At 39.3% G+C, this 16135-nt stretch overlaps 1 protein-coding gene across 4 annotated transcripts in view; it reads right to left on the bottom strand.

The window, feature by feature from the left end:
* Window positions 1-16135, bottom strand: part of akap9 (A kinase (PRKA) anchor protein 9) — a 208072-nt gene that overhangs the window by 144244 nt on the left and 47693 nt on the right. For all 4 annotated transcript variants that reach the window (XM_059972268.1, XM_059972269.1, XM_059972271.1 and 1 more), the window contains 4 exons: window positions 8896-8993; window positions 8119-8230; window positions 7720-7951; window positions 2769-2850 (listed from right to left, as the gene is read on the bottom strand). In XM_059972268.1, the coding sequence (XP_059828251.1) occupies window positions 2769-2850; window positions 7720-7951; window positions 8119-8230; window positions 8896-8993 (524 nt within the window). The remainder of the gene's footprint in view (window positions 1-2768; window positions 2851-7719; window positions 7952-8118; window positions 8231-8895; window positions 8994-16135) is intronic.

Here is a 16135-nt window from a genome sequence, read left to right as displayed (position 1 = left end):
GAAAATAGTCTATGCCTTTATTCCTTCTACCAAAGCACATGGCCATACACTTGCCTACACTATACTACATCTGCAATTTCTTTGGCTATCTCCTAATCTGTCTAAGTCTTTCTGTAGACCCCCTACTTCCTCAACTCCACCTATCTTCATATCGTCCACAAATGTGGCCACAATTACATCATCCAAATTATTTGTCAGGCAAGATTTCCCCTTAATGAAACCATGCTGTGAATGCTCATGGGCCTGGCATTAGAAACTGCATTTCAATTGAAATGAATGAGGAATAGCAGGGACATTTTTGCTAAGAGTGGCCAGCAAATCCTGGATTTCTGCATTTGCACAGCAATCCCAAAATTGACAGCACTTGGTTCAAGAAGGGTAGGCATTTCAGCATTGCTGGCATTTCCAGTTTGATTGCAACTCATAATAGCTACTGAATGTTGTCAAGGAAGTCTAATGAAGGAGGAGGAAACCTACTGCTAATTTATAGTGCTCAACCCACCTTTTATTTTCAGATAAGACATAAAGGAAAATGCTTAAAATGTGCAAGTAAACGTGTGGTCAGATCTGAGAAACCTGCAATGAGGAATAGGGTGCATGAAAATGAAGAGAAGGAAACAAAATGATTGTAAATTTTATGAGATTGAAGTAGTTTGTTGAAAGCAGTATCATAGGTCAACATGGTAGTGAAAAAGGCTTTCCATACACAGGCCTCCATCAGTCAGGGAACTGAGTATTGATGACGGGATACAATCTTGCAGTTGTAGCAGTAGTTAGTGAGGCCACACTTGGGAGCAGCACGTACAGCTTTGGTCACCTAGTGCTTAATGTGGAAAGAGTGCAGAAAAGATTAATACAGTTATTGTCAGCATTAGGAGGCTTGAAAAATCGGGAAAGGTTCATCAGACCAGGTCATTCCTTGGAATGCAGCAGATTGAGGGGTTACTGTACAGAAATGTTTAGAATTATGAGAGGCAATGGTAAGTTGGACGGCAAGTCTTTACCCAGGGCAGCGGAGTCCAAAACATAGGGCGTATGTCCAGGATAAGAGGAAAAAGAATTAAAAGCAACTTCTTCCACACAGGGGTTGCTGAGCATATGAAATGAGCTGCCAAAGGATGTGCTTGAAGCAGATAGATTCGTATCTTTTAAGAAACACTTGGTTAAGTACATAGAGGATGGGCTTGGAAAGATATGGGCTGAATTCTGGAAATTAGGACTAACTGGATGGACAGCATGGACCAGTTGGGCCAAAGGGCCTGTATCCGGCTGTATTGCACCATGATTCATGCTGTATTGTTTGCCAATCTTCAAAAATTTATATGGCATCCGTCCCACAATTACCTAGCAATTACATGGTTTAAATTAACGATAGTAAAAAGAAATTAGGAGTAAATAAATTTACTGTTTGGAAAAGAGAGGAATACTCAAGAGAGTAAAAGTTAAGTAAATGAGGACCAGCCTACTAATTAATTATGGCAACAATCACCAAATTAGTGAAGGAACTTATCCAGCAGCTTATCTCCCAATTTTCCAAACTCAATCTGCCAATACGACAGTAGTATTGATTTACTTGAATGAATACAGATTGAACAATACTCAAAAGATCAACAGAATCTAAGAGAGTAAGAGAGAACTGTCCATTTAACTAGAATCCGGCCACAACTTTAACCTTTCCTCTCCTAACAGCGTACTACAAAACAGCCACTTCCCTGAGGGTTTTCATAGAACCTTCCAAATCTATTAACATTAACAACTGGAAGTACAAGCTCCACCACCAACTTACAACAAAAGATCCAGGGGAAGATGAGTAACACAGATAAATTAGAAAATCTTACTATTGTATCATTTAATGTTAGAGGATTAAACTCTCCCTACAAGTGTTCAAAGGTTTAAGATTTCTTATGCAGAAAGAAAATAGATATTGTGCTGTTACAGGAAACACATCTTAAACCTAATGACATTCCCAGGGTTCAAAACCACTTTTATAAACCCGTTGTGGCATCAGCTGATGGTACTCATATGATATTAATGAGACGTAGTATTAATGTATCAATTGAAAGGACAATGAAGGACAACTAGCTTTTTGCTGTACATCCATTCAGGGTAAAAAAGTTGCATTCATTAGCCTATATGCCCCAATTATACTTGAGGCTGAATTTTTTTCTTCAATTATCTCACAATTACTAAAGTTAAGTGATTACCAACTATAACCAAACACAATCTTAATGTGGACAAATTTGATAACTAACTTAAAAGATCTTCTGTTAAAATAAAACTGCTCTGTCTGTGTATGCACTATTATTCAGCTGGTTAGTGGAGGGGTGGAGAGGGGGTGGGGATGAGGGTTGAGGGGTGGCTGGGTTAAACAGTCAAAATGTAATCGGCAACTGGTTGTATTGAATGTAATTTGTTGGTGCTGCAATAAAAATTAGTGATGAAAAAAACAACTGGAAGTACAGGACAATAGTCAGATAGAAACATATCACTTTGTAGTCCATCTCAAGTCAAACTATTGTAAATTGGTAACACATTGCCATTCTCTTATTTTTTAAATTACCAGTAATCTCTTTTACACAAACATTGTAATCACATGAAATATTTATTTATAACCACAAACAAGAGAAATCGAAGTAACACACACAAAATTCTGGAGGAACTCCTGACCTTACCCGCTGAGTTCTCCAGCATTTTGTGTGTATCACTTCAGTTTTAACCATTTCATTTTGCATTCTGTCAAACCTTACAGCACATATTTTCTCCTTTACCTTATGCTCCTCTGCTCTTCGTTGTTCTGCCTCAACAACAGAACTTCCAGTCACATTGTCAATGGTCTCATTTATTCCTGTCCTAAATAATAAATGGAAGAAAATTAACAAAACTGAGTTAGATCAAGCCAATTACCATATTCATAGTAGAAATATTTGTCTTACCAGGTCTGTTCCTCCTTTAAGCACTCCATGCTACCTTGCAAACGTAAGTCACAATTTGGTAACTATTTTGAGTGTGATTATGCCCTCATTAAATATCTCGAGATGTTTTATTATATTCAAAGGGTTCATATAACTAGAGCATGTCTTTTTTCGTGGTGATTACCTAACAGAAGGAGTGCTTATCAATAACCTGAAGGTGGAGACACAAATCTACAAACACGCATACATTTTTTAAAAATAATTCTTAATTTAAAAAGCAGACTTTGAAGACTGAAGGAAGAAATTAAGCAAGATTTCAAAAGTAGTAATCCAGGTTACTCCTAGCGACTTGTACAGTGAGCACTGAAATAGGAGGATAGTGCACATAGATGATGATACTTGACCAAAAATATGGTGCTAGACGTTCAGTTTCACAAGTATTTTGGTCACTGGGGCCAGTTCTGGGGAAGGTGAGATCTATAGAGCACAGAAGGCTTGTACCTTAATAGAGATAGAACAAATATCACAGGCCGGTTTGCTATGGCTGTTGGAAAGGATTTGAATGTACTTAGCAGAAAGCTGAGCTAAGATTCAAAAGGGTAAAAAAAAGCATATTTGAAAATGTTAAAATAAGCGAGAGTTTGGAAGACAAGGCAAGCACATGTTACAGAGGGAAAAAAACACAGAAAATGGTCCATGTTCAACATGTCCAGACATCAAAATGCAAGTAGTATTATTTGAGATGAAGGCACTGATAAATATGGCACAAAATGGGCAGAAATGGTCACTTGTCCCTGGGTGCAGGGTTTTCAGACAAGATAGACAGGAGGATAAATAGGCAGTATTGATTTAAGGAAGAAACACAGCTGTCTGAAGGTATATATAGGAAACACTGGAGCTAAGTCTGGGCTCAAGCAAGCTCCAATAAACAATGTGATAAGGAACAGACAATACATTGCTTTTTGCAAGCAAGGGAAAATCTGCAGATGCTGGAAATCCAAGCAACATACACAAAATTCTGGAGGAACTCAGCAGACCAGGCAGCATCTACAGAAAACAGTATAGGCCGAAGCCCTTCATCAGAACTGGAGAAAAAAAGACGGAGGTGTCAGAGTAAGAAAGTGGAGGAGGGGAGGAAGAAACACAAGGTGATAGGTGAAATGGGGGGGGGGTGAAGTAAGAGCAGGGAAGTTGATTGGTGAAAGAGAGACAAGGCTGGAGAAGGGGGAATCTGATAGGAGAGGACAGAAGGGCATGGAAGAAAGAAAAGGGCAGGGGGAGCCCAGAAGGAGGTGATGGGCATAATATATTTGTAAAAGCCCTTTGGATTCTCCTTCACTTTGTCTGCTAGAGCAACCTCATGTCTTCTTTAAGCTGTCCTGATTTACTTAAGTGTTCTCTTGCATTTACTAAACTCAAGTATCTCATTGTTCCTACCTGGCAAAGCCTGCTATGCACCTCCATCTTTTTCTTAACCAGGGCCTCAACATCTCTTTGAAACCTAAGTTCCCTAAACCTGTCATCCTTGTTTATTTATTCTTACAGGAACATACAAACTCTATACTCACAAAATTTTACTTTTGAAGGAATCCTAGTTAGCAAGTACACCTTTGCTAACAACCAACCCCTCTCAATCCATACTTCCCAAATCCTTTCCAATAGCGCCAAAATTGGACGTATTCCAATTCAGAACATCAACCCCAGGACCAGACCTATCCTTTTTCATAATTACCTTGAAAGTAATGACCACTAAATACAAAGCATTCCCCCTACACAAACATCTGTCAGCTGCTCTGTCTCATTCCCTAATAGGATATCTAGTATCACACTGTCTACAGCTGGGCTTCTATGTACTGATTCAAGAAACATTCCTGAATACACTTGACAAACTCTTTTCCACCCAGCCCTTTTGCAGTATGGGAATCCCAGTCAATATGTGGAAAGTTAAAACCACCTACTTTCACAATCTTATGCTTCATGCAACAGTCCGTGATCTCTCTACAAATTTGTTCCTCTAAATCTCGTGGACTACTGAGTGATCTATAAAATAATCTTATTAATGTGGTCATAACTTCCTTATTCCTCAGTTCTACCCATAAAGCTTCACTTGACAAGTTCTCTAGTCAGTCCCGACTTGACACTGCTGTGACATTTTCCCTTACTAATACCACCACCCATTCCCTTTTAATCTCTCCTGCACTATCACGTCTATAACAATGAAACCCTGGAACACTGAGCTGCCAGTCCTAGCCCTCCCGCAATCAAGTGTCACTAATGGCTACAATGTCATGCTGGTCCATGTCCTAAGCTCATCCACCTTTCCTAAAATACTGCTTGTATTGAAATATATGCAGCTAAGAACGTTTGTTTCACCATGCTTAACTTTTTGAATCTGCGGTTCTCCCCTGCTTCAAAAGAGCAGCAATCACACTAATGCCCAAGAAGAGCAAGGTGAATAACCTAAATAACTATTGGCTGGCAGCACTCACATCTACCAAACCAAGTACTTCAAAAGGTTGGTTAATGATAGAGTTAACTCCTGCCTGAACAAGGACCTGGGCCACTGCCACAATGGGTCTACAGAGGATACAATCTCACTAGCTTTCCACTTTGACTTGGAGCACCTGAAGAACAACAATACCTATGTCAGGCCATTGTTTATCAATTACATCTTGGCATTTAACACAATCATCCCTTCAGTATTAATCACCAAGTTTCTAAACCTGGGCCTCTGTACCTCCCTCTGCAAATGGATCATCGATGTCCTCATCAGGAGACCACAGTCAGGTCAGATCAGTAGGAACATCTACTCCTTGATGACAATCTATGTATGCAGACCTAACGATGCCTACTTAGCCTACAGTTCATCTCTCTCCACAATCATAACTGTGTGTGGCACACATCAAATGCAATTAATACATTTGCAAATGACACCTCTGTTGCTGGTAAAACCTGAGATGGCGATGAGGTTGAGTACAGGAGTGAGATACTGTAGATCGGCTCATTGAGTGGTGTTGCAACAACAACCTTGCATTCAGCATCAGCAAGACCAAGAAACCATGGAGTTCAGGAAGGGAAAGTCAGAAGAACGCACATGAGTCTTCACTGAGGGGTCAGTGATAGAAATGATGAACAGCATTAAGTTCCTTGGTGTCAACATCTCAGAGGATCTGCCCTGGGCCTAAAATATTGATGCAATCATGAAGAAAAAGCACTAGTGGCTCTACTTCATTAGGAGTTCGAGGAGATTTTAGTAAGGCATTTGACAAGGCCCTACATAGGCCCACATAGAAGATTAAAATACATGGGATCTATGGTCAATTGGCTATGTGAATTCCGAATTTGCTTGCCATAGATACAGAGGGTGGTGGCCAATGTGACCTAGTCTGGCTGGAGGTCTGTGACTAGTGGTGTTCCATAGGCATCACTCTTTGTGATATGTATAAATGTCCTGGATAAAATCGTAGAATAGTGGATTGGTACACTTGCAGTTGATACAAAAATTGGTGGAGTTATGGATAGCACAGAAGACTGCCAAAGCCTACAGCGGAATATAGATCAGTTACAGATATGGTAAATGGAATTGAACACAACTAAATATGAAGTAGCTCACTTTGGGAGATCAAATGTAAAAGGACAGTAAACTATTAATAAGACCCTTAATAGTGTTAATGTTTAGTAGGACAACAAATTTCATGATACACATCAATGACAATCAACCTGTTTCTGACCTTTAAAGTGGCTACACAGGTTGATACAGAAGGCATACAGCATGTCCTCCCTGAAAATGCTTCCACAGGTGATAGGCTGGTAGAGAAGGAATGATACTCTTGCCTTTATTAGCTGAGGAACCGAGTTGGAGAATCTGGGAGTTATGTCACAGCTTTTTAAAACTCTATAGTCAGAGTACATCATGAGTATTGCATTCAATTATGCTTGTTCCATTACAGGAAGGATGACAAACCAGAGAAGATCTGCAGATGCTGCAAATCAAAGGAGTACACACAAAATGCTGAAGGAACTCAGCAGGCCAGGCAGAATCTACAGAAAAGAATAAACTGTTGATGCTTCAGGCCGAGACCCTTCATCGGGACTGGCCCAGAACATCAAATGTTTGTTCTTTTCCATTGATGTTGCTGGGCCTGCTGAGTTACTCCAGCATTTTGTGTGTGTCACAGGAAGGATGTTAAGGCTATGGAGACGGTTTCAAAGAGGTTTAATAGGATGCTGTCTGAAGTAAGAGGGCATGTGCTAAAAGAAGAGTATGGACAATCTTAGCTGATTTCTTCGGAGCTGCAGATGCCAAGGGAAAGAAACCTGAATGACATTTGTTCATAAGATTATGAGAGGTACAGATAGATAGCCAGTGTTTTTTCCCCATGGTTGAAATGCCTAATACCAGAGGGCAGGATTTTAAGGTAAGAGAGGTGAAGTTCAAAGGAGATATTCAGGGCAAGCCGTTTTTTTTAAAAAAAACACAGAGCGCGATGGGTGCCTAGAATGTACTGCCAGGGTGGAGGTGGAAGCAAATCGAACGAAGACAAACAAATGTAGAGGAAGCTGAAGGATATGGATGTTTTGTAGATAGAAGGGATATTTAGTTGGGCAATTGGCTACTAATATGATTAGATTAGCACAACATCATGGGTTGAAAGATTTGGTCTTGTGCTGTACTGTTCTACGAACCACAGCTGACACAATAATCATGAACAGAAGCCATAAATTTGTCTTGGTGTATAGAACACAAGACCCAAAAACTTGCTAACTGCTGCATTGTAACGGGAGGTGTGAAACAATTTGTTCATACCTGGATTGAGGACTAAAGCCAGTTATTTTTTGTAGCTTTTGTTGTAAACAGACAATTTCTCCGACATACTTGGGCTCCATTTCTTGATACTGCTTTTCATAAGAAGTCTTCAAATTTTTTATTTCTTCTGAATGTTGCTCTTCCAATTCTGTCTTCTGTTGGCAAAATGCTTGCTTTAGCTTTACAATCTCTTCAAGCCGAGCTGACCGGATTTTTAGCTGCTCCTTAAGATCTAAGCAAGATAGATAAGAAAATTCTGATATTCCAGATCTTTGTAGTGAGATAAATTTATAACAGATTTATTTCCCAATTATTTGTTATATTCTTCCCTTGAAAATTACAGATTGCCCTACTGGCATGACAAGAAAGTTTCAGGCAAAATAATGTTGTAAGGTTTACCATTAAGGTCTTGAGAACTAGCATGAGTGCTTTCTATCTGCATACGCAATCTAATATTTTCTTCTTCGGTTTGTGATTGCAAATTTAGGTAAGCAGCCTGGCGATCTTCAATCTGGAATTACATACAAGGTTAGAGAAAAAACAGGCTTTACAAAAATAAACCTGAATTTTAGACTTGCATATATAGTCCCAATATTGGACTTAAAATGCTTGTCAACTTCAATCTAAGACTGTTAAAATCTTTCATATCTAATTGGATCCAATGAAAGCAATTTATACAGTGACCACAAGATGTAAAAAGTACTTCACAGTGAATTAAGTACACTGACATGCAGTCATTCCGGCAATAAAGGAAATGCAGTACATCTTGGGACCACAAACTGTAATTAATAGATCATTTGTTGCCATGATATTAGTAGCATATTATAAACTGTCAAGGACATCAGAGACAGGATTCTTATTCTTCATCAAAATATTGCTAGAGGATCTTTGAAATCTACCTTTGACAGCAGATTAGATGCTTTAACATCTTAACAGGAAAATGGAAATCCAAAGGTGCTGCACACCCAGTTACAGTAGGTAATGGGTTCAAGGCTCCAAGGTGCAACTTAAAACCACCATCTCCCAAATTAGATAAGAATGTTAACACCTGAACCATGGCTAACGAAGTTGTTTAAAAGATACAAAGGGTAGAGAAATTCAATGTATCAGCATTTGCCAAAATGTAACATTACACCTCATTGAATAAACTGAACCTGTATGAGTTATTTTGCTTACCTTTTTGAGATCACTAGCTAATTGTGTTTGAAGAGCTACCAGCCGATTGTACTCTTGAAGGAGGTATTTTTGAAGTCTCTCTAGATTTATTTGCATTGCTGGAAGCCAAAATATAAAAGTTCAGGAAACCTTATTTTCATTCAAACAGGAGAATAAATATGAAAATCAATGGCATCACAAAACCTTGTGGTTATCTACCTTTACACCCACTAGTTTGTTCATCCCTTCCTCTTTAGTGACAGCAATTGTATCGAAGTCCTCACCTCTCACTGCATTCACAGCATATTTCTTCAGCATGTCAGGTGTGTCTGCCACCATGAGAATCTAAATAGTCATTCAAGGCCTTGGCCATTTCCACATTACCCAACATTATCTAAGGGACCTATGTTCACTTTAGCCACCATTTTTGCTGGTTTTTAAATCAAACTATTTCACCTTCCAGGAATGAAGGGGTTAACATAAGAGGAGTGTTTGAAAGCTTTGTCCTGTACTCACTGGAATTTAGAAGAATGCATGGGGATCTCATTAAAACTTACCGAATGTTGAAAGGACTCAATAAGGTGGATGAAGAGAGGATGTTCCCTCAGGTGGGGTCATCTAGAACTAGAGGGCACAGCCTCAAACTTGGGGGGCGACCTTTTAGAACAGATGTGAGGAGGATTTTTTTATATATAAAAGAGTAGTGAATCTGTGAAATGCTCTGCCACAGACTGCAGTGGAAGCCAAGTCCGTGGGTATATTTAAAGCTAAGGTTGATTGATTCCTGATTGTTTGGGGCATTAAGGGATATGGTGAGAGCAGTTGAATGGGATCTGGGATCAGCCATGATGAAATGGTAGAGCAGACTCCTACATCTTATGGTCTTCTCTTTGTCTGGTTTTCCATCCACCTGCCATATTAGATTAAACCCTCCCCTACAGCACTGGCGAACAATCTCCCAGGACACTGAGCATGCTTTTGCCCAGGTGTAGACTGTCCAATTTGTAGTGATCACAACTCCCCCAGAACTGGTATCAATGCCTAAAACCATCCCTCCTGCTCTACCACATTCACATTAACTATGCTGTTATTTCTACTCTGTCTAGCACATGGCACAGGTGGCAATCCTGAAATCATTACCACAGAGGGCTTACTTTTAAAGTTTGTAGAAGCTCCTCCCAATATTTTCCTATATCGTTGGTATCTAAATGCATCACAACTACCTATTCATTCTCACCTTCCAGAAAGCCCTGCAGCCATTCTGAGATATCCTTGACCCTTGCACTATTGGAGTATAAAAATATTATGGAGTATAAAATTTGTATCATTTGCTGTGTAACCAAAACTATGTAGTCAGTTTGCTATGCATGTACTCAATTTAGTAGAATGAAATCTTAGGAATGTAGAAGACAATGGTGTGTTAATGAGAGGTAGCTAAAGAGCTAAAGAAATGTAGATTAGAACATTGCTCAGTTCTGAGTTTATTATTTGCTATGCATGTACCCAATTTGGTAGGAGACTGAAGTCTTAAAAACGTAGAAGACAATGGTATGTTAATGAGAGGTAGCTAAGAGATGTAGATTAGAACATGATTAAGCCAATTGATAGGAACAATAGGGACATGATGTACGTGTAGTACCTGTAATGTGGAACTATAGATCGATTACATATGCTAATGCAACTGGACCAGGAGATTGCTATAAAAAATGCCGTGTCCGAGGATCGGTGGACAATCAGCGACTAGCTCAGGGGTGGGCAAACTTTTTGACTTGAGGGCCACAAAGGGTTCTAAAATTTGACAGGGGGGCCGGACCAGGAGCAGATGGACGGAGTGTTTTGGTAATACACCTCATAAGAGAAAATAAAATATCATGGGATATGTAGAAAACATGTGCTTTAATTTCAATTGAAAATGAACAAATGCATTACAACAAAATATCTGTCTTTGAAGTCCCATGGTATTTAGCTATTTATTGAAATGACTTTTAAAACACTGAAAATTAAATGAATAAAATACAGCTTTTTTTAATAGTAACAGTTATTATTTTAAAGCACTGAAAATTCTGTTATCCTTCAAGATATTATCATCATCACTCTCCTCCTGACTGTCTTTATTTCAAAAATGGTAGGAGATGCAGGTCTACTTGTCCTGCTCCTTCTTATTCAATTGTCCCCTGTGCCAAAACTCAACAACGACCCGCACAATGACAGAACAGTGAGAGCGCGCCAGTATGCGGAGCGCGTTATTTGATCTGGAGCGCATTTTTTATTTTGAGAACGTACATGTACCTGCGCACATGTCCATCACTTAACAGAAATGACATGTAACATGTAAGGCTTATTGAAAAAAAATATTTTCAAATGCATTTTTTACATAACACAAGGAAGAAACTTATTTTTAATTTCAGTGGGAACAGTGTTGTTGGTCTCCCTTTTTAGCCAGCGCATCAAAGTCTGGATTTAGTTTTGTTGTGGCGATTCTCAGGATGGATCTGAGGTGTTGGTCAGTTAACTTGGATCTGTGGCTGGCTTTGTTGATGTTCATGACGCTGAACGCCTGTTCACACAAATAGGTCGAGCCGAACAAAGAGTAAAGCGCAAATGTGGAGTAATACGCTGCACCTCAACAAAGGTCAATGTGTAGCGGTGTGCTACATGCAGCGCTAAAATTACGACACGGAGTCGAAGTCGGAGTCGAACTGCAGTCGAAGAAAAAAAACTTTATTCGAAATCCCCAACCTCACTTTTAAGCCTCCCTCAACCTGCCCCCCTGCGCACAGGCTCCAAAGCTCTGTGCTCGCAAATCCCCGCAGGCTATCTCCCTTCGCCGGAACGCTGGCTAATTGTGAGCCGGGTCGGATGTGCCAGGAAATGGGTCGCCACAAATGTATATAGAGTGCGTCATCTATTGGGAAAACGCCAGAATTGTGGGGAAAAAACGTTAACAAGGTTTATTAATATAATTTCATCAAGTTCTGCGGGCCGGATTAAAAAGCTTAACGGGCTGCATATGGCCCGCGGGCCGTAGTTTGCCCATGCCTGGACTAGCTCAATGACTATCTCAGCTTTGATTTGCAAATTAAAGTTTAACCCTTCTTGAAGAATCTTCTGCGTCTCCTGGTCATTTGTGAGGCACGAAAAACCAGGACAGCACCAGGGAGGCAACACACCAAATAGGAGTCCTCCTTGAGGTAACACAAGCTTCTGATTATTCCTCTTACCATGGAAACCCCTTCCACGATAAATATGCCACCCTTTCCTACCTTCCTGTATAGTGGAGTCAGTCATGGTGCCTTGATCCTGGTTACTGCTGCCTTCCCCTAAGCTATCTCCCTCAAACAGTATGCAAAGTGGCATATTTATTTTGAAGGGAGATGACCACAGGGGACTCCGACCAGCTTGCTGCTAGTGCTCTGCCTTCTGGTCACCCATTCTCTAGGCACTTAAACTGACCAACTCACTAAATATGTTATCTACAACATTCTCAGCATCACGAATGAATTCATGCACAGATACAGGGTAGTCTTGTGGTCTGTCAGAAGGTGTAGCCGGGCACAGTTCCTGCACATGTGTCTGGGACTCTCGCAGCCTCCCTGAGATCCCATATTGCACAGGACAAACATGACACGGGTCTGAACTAGGGATAGAATCTCAAACCTTGAATATCTTGTTCAAACGTTCTTTCCTAAGCCTAACCTACAAAGCCTTTTACCAAGAATTGACACAATCGGTTGACTGCTGTGTGTAGAAATCTCAATGATGCTTTTAACATTTAAAGGAAAGATCAGCTTATGGTGTGCTTGCTTATTTACCTTGTTTAAAAAAAACTTTTAACCATTTTCCTGTTTTTGCTCCATGAGAAGTTGTTCAAATGAATTAATTTAAGAAATAATATGTTCAAACCATGTCCAGCTTTACAGCCATTCAAAAGATCTTATCATTTACTGCCAGTCAAGAATTTTCAAATTAAATTTAACACACGTGGGAGTTATTTATCTCTTAACAATGGGATGCTGAAATAATTCAAAGGATTAGTCAATATCAACTAAAGGAACAGATAAGTGTTTTCAAGTACAGTATGGCTTTTTCTGCTGTCTTCACAACTCTATTGTGAAGCATTTCTTCCAGCTTCCAAAAAAGGTTCAATGGATGATTGAAAGTTAAAACATGAACCTCTGTTGCCTTGCCAGTAATCACAAGATGCTACATACTTCCTCCTTAAGTACTTTATCCTTTTATCCTTCTTTTCCCTCTATTGAGTCTCTTTATACCATTTAGATTTAATTTGAAAATATGAACCAACTTAGTTTGATCATGTTACTATATTGCTTATAGACCCTATAAGGAATGATAAGTTTAAAATAAATAATTTCCAGTGAGGCGGGGAAGAGAGTGAGAGGAGGGGGGGGGGGGAAGAGGGGAGAGAGAGACACACACATCTCCAAACAGCAAATTCAAGAATGATGTATACAAAAAAGGAACACTAAAAAGAGGATTTGAAAATAATTGGGATTTTAATATTTACAAAAATTCCTGATGACTCGTTCTAGAACTTTTGTGCAGATAAATCGGGTTTGAAAATTATCCAAGTAGGGATATTAGCAGGTTTGGATGAACAAAAGGCCAACACGTCCACAAGCAGACTCACAAACAACCCAACTGAGATCATTCTCACATCTTCACTTTCAACTCCAGTCACTTTCTCCAGATCAAAGGTGTAACAATAGGAACTCTCACGGACTCGTTATGCTTATCTTTTTGTAGATTAAGTGGACCTCTGCTCAGTCCCCTTCCTCAACTGAGACAGAAGAGGCTGCAGATGCTGAAATCTTGAGCAACAATTTGCTAGAGAAACTCAGCAGGTAGACCATAAGACACAGGAGCAGAAACAGACCATTTGGTTCATCAAATCTCCTCTATCACTTGACCATGGCTGATTTATTTTCCCTCTTAACCCCATTTTCCTGCTTTTTCCTTATAACATTTAATGTCCTTACTAAAACAATGTTTTACTTATACACCGTTGTCTGTTGCAATGAACTCCACAGATTCAACACCTTCTGGCTAAAGAAATTCCTCCTCATCTCTGTTCAAAAGGGATGTCCTATTCAGAGGCTTTAGCTCTATGGACTCTCCCACAATTGGAAATATCCTCTCCATCTGAGCTTTTCAATATTCAGTAGGTTTCATTGAGATCTCCCTTCAAACTTCTAAATTCCAGTGAGTAAAGGCCCAGAGGCAATTGCTCTTCATATGTAAATTCTTTCATTCCAGGATAATTCTCACAAACCTCCTCTGGACCATCTCCAATGACAACACCTCCTTCCTTAGACGTGGGGCCCAAAACTGTTTACAATCCTCCACATGAAGTAAATTCCTTTCCTCTCCAGAAGCTGGTCAACCTGTTGAAGTCTACCAGCAGATTGTTTATTACTCTTCTCCCTCAATTCTTTTTCTAGTATACTGCTCTTACTCATACAGAACTTGAAAATTTCATCACATCTGCTAACAATTACCATTATCTTGCACATGGTCTATCTCCAATTCTTCTGCTCCCTTTAAAGTTCCTTCTCCCTCCATCTCTGGGAAGAGGATTTTGACAATATCCATTAAATAACTACAAACTCACAGCCATCTCACCTATACTTCCTTCTACCTGCCACCTGCAAGAACTTGGTTTCATTCTGCAAATACTTTCATTATATTTGCTTTTCGTATGTCACAAGTCTTCTGGAACCATGGCATCACCGAGTGATCAGAGCCCTGGACTGCATCTCATCTATTTGCTGTAGGGTCATCTCAAGGCTCCTGTTCACTGCCACTTAATTCTCCATTCCAACATAGCGACCTCTGTCTGTGGCTCCTGCACTATAATGAGGCCCAACTTAAGAAACAACACTTGATATTCTATCTGGAACACATTATCGCCTTCCATATTCAATACTGAAAGCTTCAATTTCAGATAATATGCTTTATCTACCCACAAAATATATCATTTTTGGCATTCATCAATGATATCTCATTTATTCCCTCTCCATTACCACACCCTGACTGCCCCCATTAACTCATCAACCAGATGCCTTCCACAACTTATCCCCGTGGACAATACGGACCTCACCCTATCAAAGGTTTGTCCTTAGTCATTTCCATCTCACCCGATATCTCTGTAATTTAAAAGTACCTTACTTTTTTTCTTTTACCATCTCTAATAAAGGGTTATTGATTTGAAATGTTAACTATATTTTTTCTGCCACAGACACTGCCTGTATTTACTTCAGATTTCTAGTTTCTGCAGTTTTTAAAAATTTCCTTAGGAAGGGATGTTACATGTTTGTGGGCACTAATATAAACTGCTAAGTAAGACTTAGGACAGCTTTCATGCAAAGTTGCAACTAAAAGGACCATGTCTAAAGCTGAAATTTAAAATAAAAACCAGTGAGAAAGTCAGGGCAAGTTTCATAAAAATCACATCATATGCACGTGGAAGGTCATTTAAGGATTTTAATTCACTGCTCAATAGTAAGTGCAATATCTCACTACCATCTGTGGATCATCTAACTTTCTGAATGTTCATCTCTGGGATCTTTAAACCTAGTTCATTTTTAACAATAAATTCAGATACCAGACCTACACAGGCTTAAAACTCTATTTTAACTTTGCACTTGAACACCTTTCTGTATTATTTTTGCAATTTAATCTCTTGTTAGCTTTTACTTTTCTCTCTGAAAATTTCTCAGTTTGCACTTTTCCCAAATAATATTTCTTTCACTCCCTTTTTCTTTCCTCAGAATTCAGACCCCTTTTGATAAAAATAAGCTTGTTCCTTCACTCTGAGCTCTTTTTTCAAAATCCAAAAGTATCATGAGTCATTAATCAGAAACAGATGGCATTCAAGTGTTTTATAAACACTACAATGTGAAAGCCAATTTCCTCACATTTGCTAACTATTTTAGTTCTCACTTCAGTCTTTCTTTGCAGAGGATTGAATTTACTCTGGGGTTTTGATCAATTTCATCTTTGCCTCTTCTCACATCATTTATGTTTAGCTCACATCCATACTGGTTCTCAGCACAGCAGTCGCATTCATTCATCCCATTTCCCCTCTTCAACTTAGTCTCTCTCATAAGCCATCAACTCTATTTTAATTATTTTCCCATTTGCCACTACTAAGTGATAATGTATAGTAGCTATCTATTGACACAAATAAACAAAGGAAAATTCATTTTTTAAAATCCCCTACATATACACCATTACATTTGTC

This window comes from Hypanus sabinus, chromosome 6, assembly GCF_030144855.1.
Source record: "Hypanus sabinus isolate sHypSab1 chromosome 6, sHypSab1.hap1, whole genome shotgun sequence".
NCBI classification, from domain to species: Eukaryota; Metazoa; Chordata; class Chondrichthyes; order Myliobatiformes; family Dasyatidae; genus Hypanus; species Hypanus sabinus.
Note: the sequence above shows the minus strand (reverse complement) of the source record. Positions and strands in the feature narration are given on the sequence as shown.